This window comes from Misgurnus anguillicaudatus, chromosome 22 (genome assembly GCF_027580225.2).
Source record: "Misgurnus anguillicaudatus chromosome 22, ASM2758022v2, whole genome shotgun sequence".
In the NCBI taxonomy this organism is placed as follows: domain Eukaryota; kingdom Metazoa; phylum Chordata; class Actinopteri; order Cypriniformes; family Cobitidae; genus Misgurnus; species Misgurnus anguillicaudatus.
The window spans coordinates 46,582,397-46,609,739 of NC_073358.2; the positions used below are offsets into that span (position 1 = coordinate 46,582,397).

At 37.8% G+C, this 27,343-nt stretch overlaps 1 protein-coding gene across 1 annotated transcript; it reads left to right on the plus strand.

Moving 5' to 3' along the window:
* Positions 1–459: 459 nt before the first annotated feature.
* Positions 460–27,017, plus strand: mxd1 (MAX dimerization protein 1). The gene is made up of 6 exons (XM_055198500.2): positions 460–1,704; positions 2,361–2,460; positions 9,311–9,340; positions 18,780–18,894; positions 21,204–21,363; positions 23,571–27,017. Exons 1-6 carry the CDS (start codon positions 1,638–1,640, stop codon positions 23,762–23,764), a joined length of 666 nt encoding a protein of 221 aa, XP_055054475.1. The 5' UTR covers positions 460–1,637; the 3' UTR covers positions 23,765–27,017.
* The last annotated feature ends 326 nt before the right edge of the window (positions 27,018–27,343 follow it).

Here is a 27,343-nt window from a genome sequence, read left to right on the forward strand (position 1 = left end):
AAATGAAATGAAAAAAATTACCAAATAAAATTGCATTGTTAAAAAATACAAATCATGTGCAGTCATGTTATCAATCCGCATGTACGTGGGGGGTGTGGCTGTTGGGAGTTCCGGAACGTCTTAAAGGCGCCCAATCAAAGGCGACAATGATGTGACGCTCCAACCAATCACCGCATAACAACAATACACGATTTGCATAATAATCCATTTTTGCTCAGGAGCAAATGCCAGAAATTCTACGACACAGGTTGAACCCTCGCTCCAAAATGGCGCTACAGTAATGCTTAGTTGCACCATTATCTTGCGGAATCGCATTACAGCAGTCATATATTCACGCTTGAAAACGTCCCTCCGCCATTGGCCCGCTCCGTAAACGGCCTGATAGATTGACAGCAGACGCATCCAATCAGAGACGTGCTTCCTGTACCGTTCCTCCAATCAAATCGCAGCTTCCCTCAGGATCTCTGACAGGCGTACAGTAACATGACAGCAACTAGCAAACATCTCATCTGCCTGACACAGCGACGTTATGGTTTTGGAAGCTGCGTGTTTTTTTGTCCTGTTTTTGTTGAATTTTCCTCATTTGCACACATTGCGTGCACCTCGAGCTGTTTGACAAGTAGCCAGACAGTTTGTCACGCTTAAAATACCGAAACCAGCGATTGTTTGGACTTTGAGGCCGTCCAATCTCTATTTTTAAAGCCTATTTTCATCGCGTTTTTTTCCAACGACCAATCAACGGTTTTTCCTATTTTTCCTTTTTTATTACACGACAAAGTATTGCTTACCACCTCGCTGACAAGGCATATCGAAATTTCACGTTTTTAATAACATATTACTAAAAAGGAATCGAGGTTGACAAACCGAGGTTTGTTTTCCAAACGCAACCAGCACAGCAGCAGCAGAAAAAGCTCAAGATACAATAACCAAAATAACACCACCAGCTGCTCAAACTCAACTTTTTGGTCAAATCTGACAACCATCAGACCTGACCGAGCTGTCTTAAGTATTTTTGTCTGATTTTTCCAGGCTCAACGACGCACACTGCTCTCTAGTTAAGAGATTATGCTGTCAGTATCAGAGTCTAAAAATTGACCAAGTATAGTGAGCTCTTATCTGTTTGACAGCTCATCTATAAAAGTATTTAGACTTCTGACTGTCACCACTTATATGCTTCCAGGAAAGGTTGCCCTGATTTTGCAAACCTGGAGGTTTTTCTGTGTATGTTTTTTTCACGGTCGTATTGCTTAGGTTCTCATATTTTTAACATTTGATGTCCGATGTCTCGTCTAATATGAGCAGGACAAGTTAACTTGGTTAAATTCAGGCAGCTGAGGGACATTTTTATTCCGTTTTTATCACACAGCTTTCTTGAAACCAACGTTGTAACATTCGTGTTTGTTTTTTCGTACATCATCTTTTTTCTCACACACATAAACCAGCCCTCACATCTAAACATTTCCCTCGCTGCCTTATATTATCAGATTTTATATTTATTCGTCTGGCTGGATTTTTTTTGTATTTTCCTAAAAAGAGGAAAGACCGTGAAGAAACGACTGGCTGCTGGTGTTTGTGCTTGTTTTTGTCCTTCCCGTTTCTGACCCGGATTGTCATTTTATCGGCTTTAATCGCGGAAAATGACGGCTATCGAAAAACTGCAGATGTTGATCGAAGCAGCTGAATATCTCGATCGACGAGAAAGAGGTAAAGTAACGCACGTATTGGGATTTAACGATACACGTTTACATGCAAATGAGTACCAAGACTGTTGCTATGGCGCTCGTCTGTTAGAAATAAATAAAATTGGGCTTTAACCAGGAAATGCCTGATTATTTGACGCAAATGCATGCTTTTTTCTCTTGTTATGACATTTGGGGAAGATCAAAGCATGCAGAAGTGGCCACTTCAGTCGTCTGAGTCTGTGTTCTGGCCAGTCACCATACGTTTGGATTTTACAGGGGAATCTAATGTGTTGTTAAGGCTCTCTGGGGATAAAATTCACTGTTTGTGTATCATAGGTTTGTTTTAATGCTGCTTGCCGACATATTTTTATTCATATGTGACATTGAAATCCATTTTTCAAGCGCTGCTGTTGGTTTATTGTGGAGGGTTTCCTGGTGCAACCCCCCCTCCCTGTATGTGTTGTGGTTCGGCTGGCTATTGGGTTTACTCCAGTTCAGATGACATCATTGTCCCAAGTGTTAGACATTTTTTTAATAAATTGCTTCTTTGGCGTGATATTTATTATTTGGTTAACCCCCAATGCATAAATGGTCAATACCAACTGCAATCAATGCTTTGATTTATTTTAGTGCTATGTTGGCTAATGAGCTTCTGTATGTCTGTGTTTGATTTTGCAGAAGCGGAGCATGGCTACGCCTCAATGTTACCGTTCACCAGCAGCAAAGATAGGGATGGCTCGAAACGAAAACTCAAAAGCAAGAAAAATTGCAGTAGCAGGTACTTACATCAATTACTTCAACAGTAAATCCTTGACTTCCCTAACAGGGATCTTGTTTTCTACTGTATTTACTGTCACCACGCTGTGATTGGGCAATGTGTTTACCTGCTTTACATGCCGAAGCATCAGCGTTGTGTTTTTTTGTTTTCCATATTCCCAAACGCCTTACCGGGAACATTTTGTTCATATTCATGATTCACACATCACTTGACGTGTTGTCCCGTCAGTGATATCTAAATCGGCAGACCTGAATGTGTCTCGAGTCTTTAACTAATGTCTGCGTGACAGAAAGAAATACTCACAGATTCATCCTCGTGAGTCGTGCAGATGCAGTTGGGACACGCCGTCCCACATTTGACATGTAGTGAGACGTTCGGTTTCTTCTCTCCGTGACTCTCACCGCCCATGTCCCACAGTCACCATTTACTCGCTCACTAGTCGACACTTCAGATTTCATCACCACATCTGATTAGTAAGCCTGAAACGATCGGTTTCCTTCCTGTGGATGGAATTAGTTGCCCCATATTGGTTTTAAAGATTACATTCTGGGTTAATGTTAGTCACCAAACCTCATCCACAAAAAGCATCACAGATTTCTGCTGAATTGGAACCCTGAGTCATTCACAAAATGTATCTCATCCCACATTTATATATTACTTTGGATTTTATCTATCAATAAGAGTCTGGATCTATAAGCTATGTTTAACACATTCAATAATTTTATAAGGAATTTGGCAGATTTTAGCGCATAAAATTCAAAAAAAGAGGCACACAGTAAACGATTTAAAGATATATATATAATGATTGGTTGAATCATTCAGTGACTTTGTTTTCTATTTTGCTTTTTTACATCAATATATATATTTGAATTGGGAAAAGTAACCCAGTACAGTACATATGCTATTTTAATCCTACTGGTCTGAAAAGATTATGCAATAGTTAAATGTAGCTAAAGTTTATTCTTGTAAAAATGGGAGGTGCCTGTTAAACTGTAGCTGAATGACAGCACGCAAAGTTGCATATGACACTGATTCACAGTTATAGGGCTCCTCGTGAACACATCAGCCAGGGATCTGAATCAGAGATGAACCATTTTAGCAATACGCCGTTGAGTCCAAATGTAATTATTGTGTTTTTCTGCTGTGGTACAGTAGAAATGCTAATAATATGCTACAGTTCTAATCTATGGCTTGTAACCGGATACACAGCAAGATATTAAGGGCTAACAAGGGTAGCACTAGGCCTGTGGCTATTTATATACAGCTATTTGTTGAAAAAAGAAATCATGCAGGTATAGGAGCTTTTCTTTCCTGTAATGGCCTCTAGGCGTGCAACTTCAGAGCACAACTGCCCAAACCAAATTTGGACTTGTTGACATCTCCTTGTGTAATAAGGAGCCATGTTGTGTCCACTTTGAAAGCTTTGCATGAGCCGGTTACCCGTTTCAAGGTATAGCGAGATTTTAAAGAATCAAAGTTTCAAAACCACTTCGATTTTTTGTGGTTACGCAAAATTAATTTAATCATTATGTTATTTTTTATGTTTACATTTTATTATATATATATAATATATAATTATATACTACAAAATATATATAAAAATATTATAATTTAAAGCCTTTATTTTTACCTGGCATACATGTTGTATGCTGCTTAAAAATTAAATGTATTATGTCCACTTGAAATGTTGTTTGTATTCACATTTTAGTGTTGAAACCATGGTTATCATACCGCCAAAATGTCATACCAACCCATGCCTAGTTTATTAACAGTATAGCCTGTGCTAGTCAGTAAGGTTACCAGTGAGTTGCTTGCGTGGGTCGTTTATAGCTATCACTAAATGGATAAACCCATTTTTTGGGAGGATTAACACGCAGTCTAGCTGTAGTGAAGCTTAATTGATATACATACTTGGCACAATGTAATACTGTACTCAATGAGTACGTTTAAATGCACAGAATAAGCGGATTACTTTTAAAAATCTGCTTATTATAAAAAAATGTTTTTATGCATTTACATGCAAATCAATAAACCGGCTATGCAGACAACGGCGTTTATACATGGGATCTGAAGATTTGTCAGGTTTCTCGCAGGCAGTGATGTCAACGCCTATAGTACATAATTGTTGATCAAAAAGCCGACGGCATATCTGTCTTAAGCTATATTGTTTTATCTCTTTTCGTGTCTCCAGAACCTGTAAATATAACATCAGTTTTTATTTTCGCAGATTCTCTGCCAACTGCTTTAGTAGAGCAGAGACTTTTATGCGTTACTTTGCGCTTACTTCCGCGTATGACGTTTATCTTTCACACGCGGAGACATGCGCACATGGACAAAACCGTGAGAAAGCCGGTTAAGGTGTTGACATGCCACGCGAAATCGGGGTAATGAGCAAAAAACTACCTGTGCCGATCGGTTTTTGCTTACGCCGTTTATGGACTTTCCCCGATAAAAGAAAACCATTTTACGCGTTTACATGACACGTTATCAGTATATTAAGCATAATCGGCGTAAAACTGTGCATGTAAACGCACTCAATGTTTCTCCTACAGTATGTTTTGTACTTGGCACATATTCTACACACATTACTAAAGATTAGGGATGCACAGATACACATTTTTTATGTTGATGTGATATACGATTACTTAGGTTGACATCTCTCGATAAACGATAGATACCGATAGTTTTGCTTTTATCTGCTTTTGTATTTGCTTTTGTCTTGTCATCCAATTAAAAATAATCACACAGTAGGAGTTCTCCGTTTTCCCGTGACGATTATAGGCCGATATATTTGTGCATCCCTTCTAAAAATTTGACAAAATATCTTTTAATCAGGAAGTTTCCGCACATGCATTGCGTAATGTAATTTTCTTAGCAAACACACTACGGAGATAATTTGTGATGTATAGTTCATTGAGAATTCACTTGAGAACATGCAAACAACGCACATTTACAAACTTAGCACTGCTGCTAATGCATCATGGATGAAACGCTTTGCTCTAGTATGCCGCTGATGTATCTGCACTGAATAATCTCCACACGTCTCTACAATTGACTCAGTAGACGGCTTCCCCATGTCTATTCATATCGTATTCGAGACTGAACGGGAGCTTTGAGGGTTCATATAATGACACATGTCTTAAAAATATCTAGGGATATACTTTGTAAATAACACTTCTAAGTATGCACGCTTTACGTAACCTTTATTATATGTAGGTCAGGTGGGTCTCCTATCTAGTGTATCTCCCTGCAAACCTGCTTTCCATACTTGCGTTTCCTGATGGATTGTGGGGGAAGGGTGGCAGCGCGTGTCCCTTATGTGTATACGTGAGAGAGAAAGTAGTGGGCTAGTGCCTTCCTCTTGCCCCTCCTCCTCTTTTTCATCTTCATCCATGCAACCAGCACAGCTCCAACACCCCCATTATTTATATGGCATGGCTCCTCCCACCTCTCACTTATGATCAGACGGTATGTGGGCTAATGCACATAACAGCAGACGTGGGTTCCTCGCTTATAAATGTACGCAGCAGTGCTTTTGTGCCTTTTGTATTTTCTTCCTACGTTCGCCGAGCCCACTACACAGTTCGAAAGGCGTGGGCACAACACAACACAAACCTTCATAGTGTGAACAGGATGTACGTACAGCAAATCTGACCGAACTTCGAGTTCGTTTCCTGTGGGGCACCAAATATGTTTTTCCATTTGCCCTGTTATGTTTTAGAACAGGTGGCTTGGCACATACAGGAGCGTCAAAGGCACACTAGCCGGACTTTCGCTGTTGTGTCACTATCTGTCGATCCTCTGCACCCAACTCCCAGCCAAACAGTTCGGCTGATCTCTTTACGTGCCGCACTAATATAAAACATGTTAGAAACCTTGTTCCATAATTTTATCCAACCAAGATGTCATACCATGGCCTGCTTGAACAGTTAGTCGGCCATATTTAATTAGTCTATACTGAAAATGGGATGGTGAGGCATAAAACAGTCATAAATACAGGTGCTGTGCATTATGCGTCTTTTCAGGCTATTTTTAGTGATCAAAGAACTACAGCAAATTCAATAGACCGTCTCAATTTTCACCAGTCTCACATGTCTGCTCTTAGGTAAATAATGAGAAAATGTATGTTTGATACAAGTTGTTTTTAAGCTTGACGTCTGCTTTCGGTCCTGACAGCCAGGTTGAAAGGGGTGATTGGAGAGACACTGGCATGGGAAGATATCCTGTTCACTAAGGTTAGGTTTATTTTTAGAGCCGATGAGTTCATGAGGTCAGGATGGATGAACGTGAAAGAGGCGAGACTTGTTAGTTTGTTAGTCGCTATGGATAAAAACATCTGCTAGAGGAATAAAGGAGGTGCTCAGATGCAAAAGCAGCTAAACGCCACCTCAATCAAAAATGATATAAAGATATTAACCAGATGCGCTAGGCACACATTATATGTACATAAAATACTTTCGCTTCAAATCCGGCCATTCAGAAATACCAGTTTGTTAAAATAAGTTCTCATTTACAAGAAATCATGTCAGACGGGCTTATCTAACGTAAATGTAAAATTAGATGCGTGCCTTCTGAGCTTACTTTTTAAGTGCCAGTGAGGTGCACGATATTCCCCATGCTTCAGTGCTATTGTAATCTTTTGTTAGACATGTACATTTTAGAGCTAAAGGGTGTGTATGTGTTTATGCAAATGCATGTCTATATACGTTTTATACAACATTTAGTCTGATTAGACAAGCAGCGTTCCAAAAATACTGATCAGAGCGTTTTAGTGTGTCTTTAAGTTGAGCTTTATGGCATAGTGGTTAACGCTCAAGCTGATAACTGGGAGGTTATTGGTTTGATCCTATCATTATAATTCCCCAGAGCAAGGTCTTAACCCCACATTGCTTTTTACATTTACATTAACTCACTTGGCAACCACTTTTATCGAAAGCGCTTACATTTTATCAGTATGTGTGCTGTCTGGGCATCGAACCTACTATTTTTGCAACGCCTGTATAATGCTGTACCAATTGAGCTACAAGAATGCTCTTTCTATATGTTCACACCACCGCCGGCGAGAGCGTCAAAAAATGCTCTGGCTGCCCTGCCAACAATGCTATAGAAAAAAAGTAGTGGACGCTTTGGCACCCGAATCCATTCTCTGGAAGCGAAAGACTTCTATGGGTTTTCGCCTTCTGCTTGGTTGTCGACAAACCGCATCATAGCTCATTACCATAAAGTTGAGCTGATTTTAACTTTCCTCAACACTCACACTGTCGAAGACGTGCCACTGCTCGCCAAAGCTCGCCGCCGGCTCTCATTGAAAATAAACAACTTCCGGCCACTTTGACGCTTTCGCTGGTGGCAGTGTGAACGCACAGTTATGCTACGTACACACCAAACTCGTTACTCGCTCTAGATTACTCGCGGGATCATGCAAGTAATCATGTCATGCAAATTTTTCGCTTGATATTTTCATCTTGGGTGAAGACGCGTTTAAGGCGAATAGCACATTTTCTCGCGGCAACCGTGCTGCCCATATCACGTCATTCTTATCAATAATCTATCTGATCTCTTCCAAATGTTAATTTCTTTAAGGCGACACGAACTCCCTCTCTGTTGAGCACTTATCATTTCTCAGGTCCTCGTCTGCTTTCAACTCCTCTATTGATCTAGCAGTTGTCGGTCTGAAATGAGCTTTCATTCACATGATGTGTGAAGCCTCAACCCCCCACCACTGTCTTGTGTCTCAGGCTTGTGTTTCTAGTTACTGTTGCTAACTGGGGCCAAGGGCCTCTATGTATTTTGCGAGCGTAGCGACAGAGAAAGGGGACAGGGTAATTTGGCAAGCCTCAATTTGCATTTTGGCAATTCCTACATCTTTTAAAGAAGCCCGGGGGCCCTAAACCCTCTGCTATTTCAGAGTTGCATCCTGTACACCACATACAGGACATTTTGTCTTTGTACTGAACATTCAAATCAGCAATGAGCACTTTCCAAAATTTCCAAACCTCAGAACAAGGAAAGTTGTCGCCTGTTGGTTTATGCATAACATCATTTCCTGAGTTTATTAAAATATGAAAATTATCTCATAATTGACTCACCCTCATGCCATCCCGAATGTATGTGACTTAAATATACACAAACTTTACGTTTGTCAGAGAAAGCGATTCATAGTTTCAGCATATGTTGTGTATCAATGGAAATGTCTGTGTAAATATAACGTACATTGAAAATTTTCTCAAGACTAGTTGTCATATGCATGTTTCATCAAAGGACAGGCAAAAGCAATAAGATTCAACATGATCGACATGCTGCCATTTTGCACATGACAACATTTAAATACATTATGATATTTTTGTATAAAATGAACCGTTTGTGTTCACTCGAAAAACATCCCATAAATTAGGAGAAATTACAATATTTTCGTGTTTGGGTGAACTATTCCTTGAACAGACTTGCAAAACGAACAATTATAACTAAATTTAAGCTTATTGCTGCTTGTCTGTCCAGAATTGTATTTTAGCACTTGAACTAGCTGGTGTGTTTTAGTGGTTGCAAAAAGAAATCCCACCCCAAATCCCTGTGATATTTTTAGATAAGATGATCCGAGTGTTTTGCTATCCAGTTACTAGGTGGATACTAAGCCATTTTGGGTAGTTGCAAGACATCTGGAATAGATAAGGTTAAAGTACCTCCTAAAATGTAAATTTGTATCATCTGTATGTCATCTGACAGGCCAAACTCATAATGCTTTGGAAACAAATACTACACGTCACTTCACTAAAGTGCATAATCTGAACAATAGTAATGGTGACTAACAAAGCCAGTGTTTAATAACATTTCTTTGGTTTTGTCTTTACAGGTCTACACACAATGAAATGGAGAAGAACAGGTATGTCCATAAACCCATTCACGTCACTGTCGCTTTCATTAGCTTTTATCTCTAAACTCGCAGGGTTATACCTCATTGCATCCTCAATGATGAGATTAAGATTACATTTCAGTAATTGAAAGCTAAGTGACCAGGAAATGTGACTGAATGCCTCATTTAAGTATTTTGGAGTCTTCGCTTATCATGTGCATCCGTTAGCACCCAGATAAGACTGAGAGATGAGTATTAAGGTCAGTCAATGAGCTCATGTGTCCATTCAGTTTTGACCTAGAAAGAAATCCTCAATAAATAGACGACCTCAGACTTTGAATGTGAAAGATCTCACTAATGTATTTTGCTCACAATCTCCGTCCCCCAGTGCTCTGTGGTAACACACACATGGAGCGCTCTGAGCTCAGCTTGCCGAAAACATTGAATAATACATGTTGTAAAGCTAAGCAGTGAGCAAAACCAGGGCGTCTGGACTTTGACTTTTAAACACCTAACAATGCACGCAGCTATACTGTAGTCTCCACGTCTAACTCCAGACATGCTTAGTAAAACGTGTTTTCCTGCATACATCAGACTGAACTCGTGCAGAGCTCTGAGGACACAACCGATCCGCTGTTCTTTTCTAAAGAGTGGCTTTCATCTCCTGTTAGGATAATTCAGCTAAAGAAGGACGGACAGCCTCCCCGTGTTTATTCTTTTGTTGCACGCTTACTCAAAATGGTGTCCAGGGCTGATATTCATAAAGCAACTCAAGTGGAAGTGCATTTGTTATGCAGATTCTGAACATTTGAAGGGCGATTGATCTGAGACCAGTACAGCTGTGTTGTCATGATTTAAATAACTTCTCTAGTTAAAAAAATAGGAAGGCAAGTATTGTTAGTGCCATGGCCTAATGGTAGAACATGGATAATTACATAATTGCAGGTATATATTGTGTACAAAGTCATTGGTTTTTTCTGCTTCTTTTTAGTGTTTAATCATTTGGTACAAGGTTTAGATTAATCCAGGACTAGGCCTTTTACAAACATACCTTACAAAAAACAATACTGGTGTGCATTTCGAGACAAAACAATGGCACTGATATATGTTAAGATGTATAACGTATATCATGTTATAGATTTAAAGGAAAACACCACAGTTTTTCAATATTTTACTATGTTCTTACCTCAACTTTTATCTTTTTCTTACCTAAAAATTATCTTTTTTTCAATGCGTGCACTTTTAATCTTTGTACATCGCATTGTGAATGTGCTAGCATTTAGCCCAGCCCCATTCATTCCTATGGCTCCAAACAGGGATGAATTTAGAAGCCACCAAACACTTCCATGTTTTCCTTATTTAAAGACTGTTACATGAGTAGTTACACGAGTAAGTGTGGTGGCAGGGGCACCGCTAGCAATTTTGGGCCCTATGAAAAAATAGGGGGTCAGGCCCCCACCATACCCATTTCGCACCAAACATACACAATCCAACCTACTGTAGCTATTCAAAATCTTTGTCTGTAATTTAATAATACAGAACTATTTATTTTGCTATTGTTTCGACCACAATTATCAGTATTTATAGATACCTAAAATGTCTGCAGCTAAGATAATTTATTGTGCAATGTAAATTTAATTGAAAAATATAGTACATTAATCAAATATTCAGAGAAAATGCAACATTCTTAAAGATTAAAGATAAATGTGACCATGTCTGTGAAAACCCAGCTGAAGTATTTCTTTGTGATTTACTGTTTTCCACATAAAATCATTCTATATAATGTAAAGAACATTTTGTGAAAATATAAACTTGATATCTTTAATATTGACTGAGTAATGTCATGTCAGCGATTAAAATCATAGTTAAATTAATGCTTGAATTCAATCTGTGATGCTTTTTATCTCACAATAAGATTTGAGACTTTAGTCTGATTTTCACAGGCAGTCTCAGTGACATACTGTATACTTGAGCTGTTACACACACCAATGACATAACATTTAAAAATGGCGAACAACAACAATGCATCTTTTCTATACATCTGCCTCAAATAAGACTGGGTCAACAATGCTTGACCAATTATAATTATTAGCATTATTTACAAGGTAAAGAACAAGTTTCACACACTAGCAGCTTCAGTAAAGCACACTGTAAAAAATACTTTGCTGCCTTAAAATTTTTTGTTAAATCAACTCAGATCTACAAGTCATGTCAACAGAGATGAGTTGTCACAACTTAATTTTATAAGTTATAACAACTCACCTGTAGCTATAACAACTCATCTCTAGTCAATATAAATAATAGTAAGTTGAAATGACTTGTAAATCCTAGTTGATTCAACAAAAAATTTTAAGGCAGCAAAGTATTTTTTACAGTGCAAAAATAACGACAATCATTGAAACCATGAACTTAAGAAAACAGCTATACTGTTATTAAATGATTCTTCAGACTGTTTTTTAATCAACGGGACTCTAAAATGAAATGAATGACAACTATAGCAGTTTACGCCATTGATTTATTAAACCTGTTGCAAGGTGAGAAGCTTTAATATACGTAACTAGACCAGTTTAGCCTTCGTTGCATTTCTGTTTTATCACAATCAACTCGATTCACGACTACATAAAAATTCTTTGGCGTATTGTGTTACAAAACATTGGAGTGTGTAACCGATCGCATTTCTAGTTTATGTTAATTAGCTTATACGGGCTACGTTGATTAAAACAGCTTATAAGGGCTGACTTCGCGTTAGAATCATAACACAAAACAGGGAACGTAAATCCCCTTGTGTTTATTTAAACTGGGGTAAACAGCGAAGACTTTACAGTGGAAAGAAAACTGCATTGTATTGCTCCAGCGTCACATTATATAAACATCATTTATAGTAAGGAAGCGCACATAATGCAGATGTTCTAGCAAATAGCAGTAAATACACACACCTTCTCTTCTAAAGTTCACGCGCATTGTGAGACCGTGGATTGAAGACGGCGCTAATGCAGAGTAAAGACGGGGCGGAGCTAAGAGGGCTCAGCTTAAGGGGGTTGCGTGTGCGGCACAGTCCTTGGCTGGGGCTCTCAAAAGTTCATGGGCCCTTAGAATCGTCCTAACTTCCCCCCCTTACGGCACCCCTGTGTGGTGGCACAAAATAAAACTTTTGTTTGGAACCATAGGAATGAATGGGGCTAGGCTAAATGCTAACACATTCAAGAAGCGCTGTACAAAGACTAAAAGTGCACGCATGAAAACAAGATGGGTATGTATTAATTCATCTAAGTTGAGGTAAAAACATAGTAAAATATTGAAAAACATTGGTGTTTTCCTTTAAGCCCTGTCCAGGAAACCCATTGTCAAACTCTGTTACCAAGGTAGAGTTACAGTGTTGACCGTATGTAATAGAACTCCCAATCATACCCATAGAAACTCGCTTGACGTAAATGTTGGCGGCGCCATCTTTGAGCTCTTTTGTGTAAAACTTCCAGTGAGCCACTAAAGCTAATGGTAGTCGTATTGCGAGTGACGCGAGTTTGCCGCATTGACTGGGGAGTTAATGTTTATTATGAAATCCAGGAAGACCGGCATAAGTTCTGCAGTTAGAGATTGCCATAATGGCTGATACAAACACAGTAAATCTCTACAAAACATTAGTTTTGACCATAATCCAAACACCAGAGCTGAATGTTGATGTGGTGCATGCGCACCCATGATCTGTATCCACGCACCCTTCCAGTAAAACCTTTCATAGAAACTGCCAGTAAGCGATATATACAATAATTGTTCAAAAACAACTAATATTATGTTGATTTAGCTGGTTTATTTGTTCTGCAATTATATATTATTACAAAAGTGCTTACAGTACATAATATATACAACGAAGCTCCTAATGTGTTTGCGCATTCTTTTGTTTTAAATGAAAAAGCAAATAATTTTCTAAATTACCTGCCCCTCTTGTGAGTAAGAAGTGATATAATAATATTTAGCATAAAATCATGTTTTGTGCGTGTTCCCACGACACTGTTTTCTATCGGCCAGATATTGAAATGGAAGTCTCTCTCGCATAAAAAAGGAAATATGTTACATCACTTACTTCAGCGTTCAAAAATAAGGTGGATACAGTATGTAAAATAAGTTTATATATATATAAAATAAGTTTTATTATGCAGCTGACTGGAATGCTTAATTCTGATTAGCCAGTGGCGACATTTGCAGGTTTGTTATTCCCAGATAACAACCGTTCAAAACTAATACCACACGTAAAACTCAGATGCTGGACATTATTTTAAAAGGTGCAGTTTAAAAACTAATAATAAAAATATGTCTTTTAATAACATATATGACACTATATTTACAAATAATTAAACAAAATAGGGTGTTTGTGACATTTGCATAAGTAAACTGGTTTTCCTTGGGGAAGGTCTGCATTCGTTAGAAATGAGCAAATATTTCAAATCAATATTTGAAGAGTTTCGTTGCAAAACGAGATAAATCCATTTTTTAACATTTTTGTCAAAACATGTTTATTATTATGTTATCATGTTATTATGGTGCTACTTAGCTGTATTTTTTAAGTTATGAAGGTTTAAATCAAAACAAACCAACTGCAGTTGCATTGAAATTAATTGAAATGCACAACCAAAAAACGAGATTTCTGAACAATTAAAAAAACGGTGGTTATCTCGTTTTACAACGAATCTCTTCATTTAATGTTCCTTACCCTACTTGTGAGGTAACTAGCCGCATTGCGTCGGGTCTTGATTACACTGTCAGGGTTTATTTCTGTGATAACAACCGGCTACCCATACATTATCCCTTACTAATTAATTGTACTAAAGAATAATCCTAAAAAAAATAGTATCAATTTTATAAAACAAATCAATTATTGGTAAAAAGCAGGTGCTAAGCGTTTCTTTCAACTTACTTGTAGTTGGTGTTAAAGTTAACCCTTACCTAAAATGCCCCATATTGAACCTACTACTGGGGTGTATCAGTATCATGTAAAATTTCACACACCTGTATCGTGTAAAACTGTTACACTCGGCCCAGTAACCCTCAGGTCACACATGCTATAAATTTTCTACCCTCACCCATTATGGGCCATATGTAATGCACACTATGCCCTATAGGCAGATTGAAAGGGTGGCTTTATAGCTTAACAGCCTCTAAATGAATACACAAACAACAGCTGTAAGCAACATTCTGTCAACACGAGTCACAATAGCACACACACCAGCTCAAACAGAAACACGCTCGCATTTGCCTGCGAGATGGCGTGTTTGTTCTCAAGATGGACCTCGCATGCTTGTGGCCTATTTGTTTTGGGGGACAGGTTTCAGAACTGTAATCGGAGACGAAGGCCGCCCTGGGTGCATTTACGCGTACACTGCTCCAGTAGGGTTAAGACAATTACTTCGAGGTCAGAGGTCAAAGGCCAGGAGAGGATGACGATTTACTGCAAAAGTCATATGGCTTGAATAAGGAATGGGTGACCTGCAGGTGTCCAAATGTCCTGTTTAAGATCAGATGCACAGTGTCTTACGGAGCATTTACTGTTTTCTATATAAAATCATCCTATATGATTCAGTAAAAATATAACCTTGATATCTTTAATATAGACTGAGTAAGGTCATTTTAAATCTCAAAATTAGATTGAGACTTTAGCCTGGATTTCAAGGACAGGGTCACATACTGTATATATTGGTTTTTAAATTTTAACTTTGGTTAATTTGAAACCTAGATTGATCCACATTATTGGGCTTCTTCTTTACACAGGGTTCCCACAGGTCCTTGAAATCCTTGAAAGTTTGTGAATCTGGGGGAACCCTGTTTACAGTGTTGCACTTCATTTCATTAACATACAAAATCACAGTTATTTAATCGCTCGCTGTTTTAATAAAAAATGTGCCTGCATTCGAAAAACATGACAGCAAAATGTAAATATATACATCTTTCACCAAATTAAAGAGCTTGTCTGTGCACAGCAAAAAAATCAATTTCTTTATTGGTTATTATAGATTTATAGATTAGTTGTGCAGCCTTAGTGGTCTTCTTAAGACACCTCATAAAATGACCCCAGTGAGGGAATAACCTGGTCCGGAGAGGAGTGGAAAAAACAGATAAGAGAAACGAAACCTTATGCGCTTTCGTGCTATCGGCCCTGATCCACGCAGCGACAAGGCGTGTGTAAATGTCGGGCAGAGCATGCAGTCTGTATTTGTTTAACAAACACCAGGCAATGTCATGGCATCGGTGGCAGATTATCAAGTTATGTAATAGTATTCCTGCCCTTTTGACCAGACAACCACACGCAGTATGAAGTGCGGCAAACATGATCCTTTGTCTGGGTGTGTTCAGTAGTGAGTGTTTATGTGTGCGTGTGTGCTGAAGAGGCAGGTGTACACACAACCCATCCTTTAGCAGTCGAGCATATTGCAGTCCTTGCAAACAAACGCGTCCGAGCTCTTGTTTAACTCGCTCATTAACTTGTCTGCTTGATTCAATGGCTCATGTGGCCTTGAGCTGCAAAAGCAACCTTTAAGACAGATGTGACGATATGTGCGTAGCATAAATACCTGAATGAAAGCTAAATGCTTGAAGCTTTATACTTCAATCAATGAGGTACTTAAGGTTATGCTGTTGTGAATATTTAGAAGTCATGGTGACTAGTGCTGGGCATGTAAAGCAATATGTTAATAGTTGGCGTCTATGAGGGATGCATGGTGATGTATGTAGTAGCGAGGTGAACAGGTGTTTTGCATTTGTGTTTTGCATTAGTTTAATTATTTTAATATTTATATAGCACTTTTTGCAATGTCGCATTGTATCCAAGCAGCTTTACATGAAAGGAAAGTGCTGGACAAAGATTAATCACGATTAATCGCATACATAATAAAAGTGATTTTTTTGCATAATATATGTGTGTGTGCTGTGTGTAATTATTATGTTTATTTAACCACACACACATACATATATTCATTTTCAAAAAAAATATTTATATATAATTTTTATATATTTATATATACATGAATGTGTGTGTATTATATTAGAGCCTGACCGATAAAAGATTTTGAAGGCCGATACCGATGTTTGTTGGTTTTAAAATCCGATATTCCGATATATCGGCCGATTTTTTTCTTTCAGAAACGCGCAACAAAACATTAACAGATTTCCCTAACATTAGTTATTTGTAGTTATTTATAAGTTTTAACTAAAATAATATGATAATGCATTTTAAAAAGAAACTTGTTTCTTTTATTGTCACAACAGAACAGAGGAACATCAAAATATATTAAAGTTCTGTTAAATAAAATGTATAAAAATACAGACTTAAGATATGAAACGTAAAGGCCTTTGAACACAAAAACAACAACAACCAAATCAAAGTTACCTGTTTTAAAAGACTTGATTCATAAATATAACTTTGAATAGGACTGGAGACAAATTCTGTTAAGTTCTGATAAATAACAACAACAGCAAAATAAAATTGACTCAGGCAGACGCCTAAATCTGGACCCCACCAGCAGCTACTGGTTCAGAGCGCTCTGTCAAAAACACCAACAGTGAGGAAATCTAATGAAGGCTGTTTCGTCCGTTGTTTTTTTTTTAAATATTCATTTATCGGCCATTATGAATGCCGATACCGATAGTTTGGAAAATGCCTAATATCTGCCGATAATATCGGCCTGCCGATATATCGGTCGGGCTCTAATTTATATATACATAATAATTACACACACATATATTATGCAAAAAAAATCACATTTATTTTTTTATGCGATTAATCACGATTAATCTTTGCCCAGCACTAAATAAAACTGTATATACCTTTCTTCGACTATCAGACATTTAGTCAAAGGAAATACTGTGTCTATTATGCTATTTTGTAAGTCATGTAAATCTGGTTTCTAAGGAAGCGGTGTATTATTTTTTAATTTGCATGATTTAACATTTCCATGTGGCCAACAAGACACCATTTTGTTTTCACATGCTTTCGTTATCAGTTTGAAGCTTACCGTAGTGCTTTTAAACTGTGCTGTGCTGCCCAGAGCAAACAGGCACAAAGCTGGTTTTCTTTTAATGCTAACACATAGACGCTCACACGCAGTGTCTGGAAGGTAAAATAGCTAGGTTGGGATCCACGTCTCTATACAAACACAGCCGTACAGTAGTCTGCAGTTTCTGGCAGGTTGCATAACAGGTCATGTGGTTGCTGGCACCTATTTTCACCACACCCCAGCAGCTGTGAATCCTGGCGACTCACGTACACGGTAGATAGAGAAAGTTAATCTTGATCTTTGATCTTTTTGAATGTCAGAAAATTTACCATAGCATTTTTAACACTATTATTTGATGTGATCTTACTCGTTCAATATTCAAGATATCAAGGTTATATTTTCACAAAATTTTCTTTACTTTATGTAGGGTGAGTTTATGTAGAAAACAGTAAATCACAAAAAATGACTTGAGCTGGGTTTTCACAAACTAGGTCACAAATGATAAAGAAATGCGTACGATTTTGCACAATTTCCTGGTCACTAATCATATATACACTCTCAGAAAAAATGTACAGAAAGGTCTAAAAGTTGTCACTGGGGCAAAAAGTAGACTTTTGTACCTAAAGGTGCATTTTGGTACCTCAAAGGTATATCTGTACCAAAATGGTACATATTAGGACCTAGAGATGCATACATGCACACATGCATGTATAATTTTAACAAAATATATATTTATATATAAAGAATTTATATATAATATAAATTAAACATAAATAAATGTGTATATACACACACAAATACACACACATGCATGTATATATTAAATAAATGTTTATTTATACAAAGTTATTATATACAGTTCACACACATATATGATGTAAACAAAAACTTTTACTCTGCTATAGATTAATCGCGATTAATCTATAGCAGAATAAACGTTTTTGTTTACATCATATATGTGTGTGAACTGTGAATAATTATGTATATATTAATATATACACATGCATGTATAATTTTAACAAAATGTATATAATATATAAAGTATTTATATTTATATATAATATAAATTATATATAAATATATACAAATGTGTATATACACACGTAAACATTTCTTAAATATATACATGCATGTGTGTGTATTTATCTATATCTTTACAAAGTTATAATACACAGTTCACACACACATATGATGTAAACAAATGCTTTTATTAATGCTATAGATTAATCACGATTAATCGCTATGCATCCCTATTAGGACCCGTTTTAAAACGTTGTAACACTTTTCTGAGAGTGTATGCACAATTTTGACAAAACAAAACTAGGCAGTGCTGTAATATATTGTATAAAATGTTCAGATTGTTGTCATTGTCCTCTTAGTGTGATGATCTATGTTGTTTCTATGAAACCTGCTTATGGAAAATACCGTGCAGTGTTGGTTTTGACACGCTCTGTATCTTTCTGTCCTCGTGTTACTTAAACCAGGAGGGCACATTTACGACTGTGTCTGGAACGCTTGAAATCCCTCGTGCCCTTAGGACCAGACTCAAGCAGGCACACAACCCTCAGTCTACTTATGAGGGCAAAGGAACACATTAAGGTATGTGTGTATGTGCATATGTGCCTACGGTAGTTAATTGTGTTGGCATGAAACCATGAAGAAATTCTTGGAAGACCGACTGCATCGGTGCAATATTACAGCAATAATTAACAAGAGGCTCTGCATTACAGCAATTTTTTTAAATCACTTTTATCACAACAACACAAGTGCGTTGGTGAGCAAAAGTCTTTCAAGAAGTGTTGATAAACATAACATTAATCAGAATGATTATAACCTCCTTAACTACGGTTAAACTGGTTTTCGTGGGTCAGAATTCTCTTTAGGTGTTAGTTTGGTAGTTTACAGACTGTGAGTGTGAGTAAATTATAGAATGCTTAAAAATGTGAATTTTTTTTTTTTTTAATTCTTTAACTTATGAAAATGATTTTTGCTCAATTGGTAGAGCATTACGCTACATTTGCAGTGCCAAAGATTGTGGGTTTGATTCTCAAGGAATACACATTTTTATAAAAAAGTATATATTAAAGTCGCTTTGGATAAAAGCATCTGCCAAATACATAATGTAAATGTTACCCTGGACCACAAAACCAGCAATACTCCAGCCAAATATCAAATGACCACTGGATTAACACAGCTTCAAGCAATCTGAGACACAAAAGTCCATCATCTTTCAGACGAACACATTTGGAATTATTTTAGTAAATGTCCTTGCTTTTCCAAGCTTATAATGGGAGAAAACAGGAATCAGGGAACAACTTCTGACTTTGAAGCCCAAAAAAGTGCATCTATCCTTTACAGAAGTAATCCACATGGCTCCAAGGGGTTAATTAAGGTCGTTTGCGGGTAATCAATTCAATTCAATTTTATTTATATAGCGCTTTTCACAATTGGTAATTGTTTCAAAGCAGCTTTACATTAATAGTAGCAGTGAAAAGCACAGAAAATCGACATATAGCACAACATAATACACGATAGCATAAGCAGCTAAATTTGCTGCGGCTATGAATCAACATTATAAGCGAGCGTATTACTAATGTAACGTGTAGAAGAGGGTGCTAAGTTAAGCCCAAGAAGACTTTTTAGCCGGGGAAATAAAAAAAGTCCTAGGAGGGAAAAACCCTTGCCAATATTGCCAAGATAAATATCCATGTTTTAAACTTTATAAAGTATAATAACTATCTTCCGGTAATGACGGCATCTTGGACTCGTGTGATTGAGTAGAGTCACTGCGCAACGTACACATGGCAAACACCGATCACTACGCTAAACCTGACGTGAATAGTGTGAGTCCACGATGGTGGCATTACCGGAAGCTAGTTATTACAGATTATTTTAAATTCTGGATATTTTTCTTGCAAAATCGCATCAATTACCTGCAGAAGACCTTTATTAACCCCTTGGAGCCATGTGGAAATTTGTATCAACAGCCACAATTCATTGTATGGGTCAAAATAATAGATTTTTCTTTTATGCCATATATCATTAGGATATTAAGTAAAGATCATGTTCCATATAGATATTTTGGAAATTTCCTATCGTAAATATATCAAAACTTTATTTTTGTGAGTGGATGCAGATGCTAAGGACTTAATATTGAGAAAATTGCCTTTAAAGTTGTCCAAATGTTGATATTTTTGCACCCTTAGATTCCAGATTTTCAAATAGTTGTATCCCGGACAAATATTTTCCTATCCTAACAAACCATACATCAAAGGAAAGCTTATTTATTCAAGTTTTAGACCCGTATGACTGGTTTTATGGTTCAGCGTCACAAATGTAACCCAAGCAATTTTAAAAACACTAATAAATTCCCCTCATAAATTGTTTGGAGATTATCAATATGAATTTAACAGATTATTCAATATAAACATATAAAATAACTGTTACTACATTAAAACGTAATTGTAATAATAGATGTAACTTGCAGTTTGAAAAGTCTTTCAGTTTATGTTGGTGCATTGCACAGTGCTTTAAAATGTGGGGGCTGTCAAGCTGTTACAAATTTACATTTATGCATTTGGCAGTCGATTTTATCCAAAGCGACTTACAGTGCATTCAAGCTATACTTGTTTTCACTCCCTTGGATCTATAACCTGCTAGCCTCATGCTTTTAACAGTTTTCGGTGTAGGTGAAGCCCTTTAACAAAAACGAAATATTTTTAACCATGAGATCATTGGTGTGTTTCGACTTTTATTGATAGTGATATTGAAAGTAATCATTTTAGCTTAACTGTGTCACGTGTGCTTATATATTTTCGCTTTATATATGGCTTTAGACATCACTCGTCCAATCAGATTTTAGAGCTTAACTATCCTTTTATAAAAACCTTTTGAACACTTGTGTGCAGAGGCTTGAGGAGAGCGAGCGAAAGGCCCAGCACACTTTAGACCAGCTGCAGAGAGAACAAAGACACCTGCGCAGACGTCTGGAGCAGCTGGGAGTGGAGCGTGTACGCATGGACAGCATGGGCTCCACCATCTCTTCAGACAAATCTGACTCTGACCAAGGTAAATACGCACTGTTATGGACAATATCGGTAGCAGAGGAACATCAGAATTGTAGCCAGGTGGTCGATGCATGCGCTCCAAGGCACATACACTAACCACTTGGCTACAAGAGCCGTGGTGCTTTAAATCTCTTTCCAACTCCCATAGTTTCCTGCTGTCTTGTCATCTGGTTATATGAAATAAGATGTGACTCTAATCGCGTATAATAACCGCATATGTAATAATAGCGATTAATCTTTTCATCAAAAGATTAATCGCGATTATTACAAATGGTTGGTTAGACCTGCACACACTTTTCATCTTGTTTTTATTTTGTTACATCGTCTGGCTATATTTAATTTAATGCCGCCATGCTATTGTGACTTCAAATAGATCATTGAGATCCATTGAGCGAACTAGCTGCTTCTATCATCAAATAACCTTTTTTGTTTTACAAAGAAACTTTTCTCATTCCAAGATTTTCAGGGCTTTTGCGGAAAGTTTTCTTCGTGGTAACAGTTTTACCTAGAATTACTGGTGGGTTGGGGGTCTGTTGCGTTGTCACACCAAACGCAATATTAGTCAGAAGTTTTCTTGGTGTAAATTACGAATTTCCCAGAATTCGCACTAGTAATGTTTTCAGGAGTTGGTTTTTTATTGCGTGTGTGTTGTGGCCTGTCCCATAAACAGATGGCATGTAGACAGATTGCAGCATGCATTATGCTTGAAGTGTATGATGAATGCTTTAACACCTAAATTGGAATGTTGCCATGGAGATAATAGGACGGCTTGACTAAACGTAGCGCACTTGAAAGCGCACAGGAAAATGTAACCATGATCGATTGAAAACAAGTTCTTAAGCAAATTATAGGTCGCAAGTTTACAAGCATTAATAAAAGCATGTGAGCAGATTTAACATTTTTAAGATAAAATTGCAGTGCTTTCCTGGCCTGGCCAGTTGTTTATTTTATTTTAACATATTTTATACATTACAATTGCATATTTTATATGTTAATAAATTTACTTTTTCCTGTAACATTACTTTTATGTGTATAAATAGAGCTAGTTTATGGAACTAATGCTTTAGCGGATCAGAACATTACTAGTTAGAAAATACTGTGAGATACAGGATCGCTTCCTTTATAATTAGCAAAGCTGACTGTGAGTATGATGTTGACACTTCTATTGATTATATATGGAGCGACCTAGTTTGTCTTGTCACACCGCTTGCTTGCAGTGTAGACGCAGATGTCTTTGTTAACATGATTGAATGTCAAATTTGGATTTCATCCATTTTTTTACGTTAAAGGATTAGTCAATTTTCTTAAAAAAAAAATCCAGATAATTTATTTACCACCATGTCATCCAAAAAAATGTTCTTTGTTCAGTCGAGAAGAAATTATGTTTTTTGAGGAAAACATTCCAGGATTTTTCTCATTTTAATGGACTTTAATTGACCACAACACTTAACAGTTTTAATGCAGTTTAAAATAGCAGTTTTAAAGAACTCTAAACGAGGCATAAGGGTCTTATCTAGCGAAACCATTGTCATTTTTGGCAAGAAAAATAAAAAATATGCACATTCTTGTCATCACGTCAAGAGGGTCACGGATGACGAATGGGAAACTACGCCCCAGTGTTTACAAGTGTGGAGAAAGAGGACCGTTCAGACGTTGTTGTATGTCGAATGATAGTAATTAATGTCTTTGTGTCAGTTTATTGTTTAAAATGGTCTGCAAATGTGCGTTTTATATATGTAACATGTGACCTTGTCATTACGCAATTACGTGAGGTCGCGCTGGTACGTCACACAGACGGAGGAAAAAGACAAGTTATGGTCTAAAAGTGCATATTTTTTATTTTTCTTGCCAAAAATGACAATCATTTCGCTAGATAAGACCCTTATGCCTCGTTTGAGATTGTTTAGAGTCTTTTAAAATTGCAATTTTAAACTGCATTAAAACTGTTAAGTATTGGGGTTCATTAAAGTCCATTAAAATTATAAATCCTGGAATGTTTTCCTCAAAAAACATAATTTCTTCTCGACTGAACAAAGAAAGACATCAACATTTTGGATGACATGGTGATAAGTAAATTATCTGGATTTTTTTTTAGAAAATGGACTAATCCTTAAAGTCATTATGCATGCATTCAGTGTACAATTCATTGTGGTTTTATACAAAAAGATGAAGTCGTCACATTAATTGTTTCATCCGTTTGCTTTACAGAAGAGGCAGACGTTGACGTGGAGGGTACGGACTATCTTCTGGGAGATCTGGAGTGGAGCACCAGCAGCGTAAGCGACTCGGACGAGCGGGGAAGCTTGCGCAGTAGCTGCAGCGACGAAGGCTACTCCAGTGCCAGTCTACTTCACCTCGCCAACTCTCAGGAGAAGAGCCCGATGCTGGGCTGCAGTCTTTAAGAGCACAGATCACCACGGTCCTCCGCCACTCGTCACCTACCTACCACCTCAACCTGTACCTCCGATCATCTCCTGCCACGTCCTGCTCCAATACTCAAACAGTGTAGTCTCCTTTGTGACCGAAACGGCCTTTCTCGACTTGCTCTGACAAATCCAGTCTGTTGTGTGTGTGCGAGTCCAAAGGAGATCGCATGGAGAAAGTATTGAAATTTGGCCATGGCGTCCACCAAACAGACCTCACGTATGCAGTGTGAGCCTATCGCCGATCCCCTCGCACCATCGGTTTTCACCGACCAATCAGCAATGGAGGAGGCAGAACGTTATCGCCTGCCGCCTTAGCTTCATCAGATGTGCCCTCCTTATCTTTTCCAGGACATTCCCTCCTCGAAAGACCCTACAGAGACCCTTAAAGACCTTATAGCCAGATGAAGAATGTGTACCATACCACACCCACTGCCTACTCACCGTCTCACTCTGGGACAATCGCATCCGAGGCCGTCCTTGACGGCTTTTATCGTTCCTTCAATCAGAATGAATCGTCTAGAAGACACAGGGCTGGGTCACCTGACCAGTTAGCTAACCTACCAGAGCATGGTATTTTGCACTTAGATATCGGCGTAGTAAGAGAGTGGCCTTTCCACGCTCATCCGAAGCCGGTTTTGCCCTGTCCCGCAAAATAAACACGGACGGGATTCGGGAAAGCTGCAAGAACGGAGCGTAACGGCTACTTTAACCATAAAGGCAAGGATCGCTTTGTGTCAAAAGATGTACTGTATCGTTGTTTCGTTTCAAACGTCTCTTCCACGGGACTGCAGCTACTGTAGTGATGTATCAGGCGTAGTGTGTTAGCTAGTCTTAAAAATATCTACCTGCACTGTCTAATACCCGCCCGCACCCCCCATCACTGTGCTGGGAGTAATCACTGATGTGTCGTTGTCGTGTGTTGTTTTTTTTTACCCGGCGAGCACTCGTAATATTCATGCTGTGCAAAATCATCAGGGCGGTAGCAATACACCCCTCAACTGGACTAACTGGTGGATCAGTCAGTTTTTGACATCCCGAGTGAAAGGAAGCCGTCGTGGGGTTTGAAATCTCTTTTTCGTTGACTTTTTGTAAGCGTACGCTTTTAATGCCCCCAAAGCTGCCACCTTGAAATTTCTATTACTACCGGCGGTGATACGTTGTGAAGAACAATTTGGTGCATGAGGTTTTTTTGAAGGCTTTGTAGGTGGGTTTTATGAAAAGGGGGGTAAAATCTGGATCTCAGGTACCTCTTCCTCTCTCTCTCTAAGGACAGTGGCGTTTTTGTGTGTGTGTGGGATTCATCCATAACATTTTAGCGTCATTTATTTGTCTCGACTGTTTAAGAAGTACAAGGGCGATTGTAAAAGCACATTCCATGATAAGCAGAGCAGCATGGTTAGCGTTATTGCGTTGCGTGCGCTGCGGACAATGATAGAAAGGCCTGAGGCTTCAGGTTACATTTGAGCAATGAATCCTTTCTGCTTATGTGCCATCAGGCGTGTGTGTGTGCACGTGCGTGCTTGCGTGTGTATGTTTTCATGGTGGCTACATCACTGCATTGCAGTTTTACTCCTGCACCCAGCTAGTTCATATGTAGTCATTATATGTATATAGTTAAAAGCAGAAAAAAGAGAGATATCCCCTATATGTACGTATATTGACAAAGTATTTATATTTGATCTACATATATGTTTTAAAATAGACTATATATATATATATGAGAATATATATTTAAGTAGTGATTGCTTTAGTTGCTTTTGTTTTCCCTCTTGTTAGTTTCAATGTGTAGTTAATTTGCACTACAGTATATATATATATTAAATACATACAAACATATATTCTGATATTTTACAATGACTCGGTGCTCGCAGAGCCAAAAATCTTTCATTCTCTTATTTTTTCTGCACAAAAATGAAAATGTTTACAAAAAAAGCATAAAAAGTTGATAAAACTGCATTAAAATGAATAGGACGTATATGTTAGCGTGTTGGTGGTATTGAAATGGTGATAAGTGGTTATGGGAATGAAGTCTGGTTTAGGGAGAACAGGCAACTATTTGTTTTCCTATAACGCTAGTGAGTGAAATGGTGTGGGTTGTGTAGAGATTTATGTGAAGGATACATGTTTGAATGTAGTGAAAGTCCTTCACTATTGCATTACAAGCCAAGATCAACTCATATTTTACAATATATATCATTTTTATGGAACGGATGCACCAAAAATCTTTATAAAAGGAACAAAAATAAACGATTGTTCATTTTTAACATATGGAATGCTGCTGATGGGTAGGTATAAATATATAAAATGTATAAAAGTATAAATTTTGTGTCGTAGCAATGAAAGCACCGTGTATTTTGAAGAAGGGGTGTGTGTATATATAATAAGTATACGTTCGCTTGTAACGTCACTGTCCACAGACAGAGAGAAAGGGCTCGATTATCTTTTATCTTTTTTTTTCTCGGGGTGGGGGGAATTTAGGGATGTATGCATTTTGTATTGATATGCTTTTGTCTTGTTTTTATTTGTTACAAGTGTTTTAAAAAAGTTAACTTCCTACTAGAGATTGTGTCTTGTTCCAAATTGGTGTCTTGAAGTTTCTCACGGCCCAAGCCAACCGAAGTCCCCTCCGCTTTTGGGTTTTCGTTAATTATCTTCTGTGAACACCGGTGACGGGACATGGCGTTTACGAACGTCACGTGAAAAAACTCTGGTGCTGCCACACACCGATGTGAATTCCTGCTTTGACGGCACCTCGTACCGTGTCCCGGTGCTGCGCTTATCACGGTCAATGATGTCACCACGGGAGGGGGGTAGATGTACTACTTTGATTTGTATATAAGGGTTACACACCGTACGTTGCGTACGAAACGGCTAGAGCCTTAAGACATACAAATGTATGGACACCATAGATGTCGTCAGAAACGGATGGCAGACGTGGTCCACATGAGAAGAGCCCATCGCCAGTCATTCCCATTGATTGTGACTGCGTCTCAGGTGTTTCACACCTTTACAAATATACACAGACACACATACACGCACACGCTCATCCTTTAACACGTACTGCCTCTTGTAAGCTACAGTCAATGAAAGAGGTTTATGTCTGTTTTACATCCAATCAGAAATGGACATTTCTATGCTGTTACTTTTTAAGAATTGGGCTACTTTGATGTTGACTGCTAAATGTGGTTAAAAGGAATGAACTTAAAATAAAAAACATTAAAATGTAGAACGTGTGTGTTTGTATTTGCCTTAAAACTTAAAAATAGGGAGGACCATGTTAAATGATAAAGCTGAACGGTGTCAATTTTACAATGTTAAAATGACTTACAACGTTGTTTTCCTCTATAGCTTAGTGGAAGAGCATTGCATTAGCAGCGCAAATGGTCATGGGTTTGAACTCAGGGGATACACATACTGATTAAAATGTATACCTTGTGATAAGAGATGCACTTATATATATCGTCCAATAGTCAGGGTGATTCTCACAAAATACAGATTTAGAAGGTGTCCAGCATCAGAATTTTTAAAAAGGCCTTGAAGCCAATTTTTTTTTTT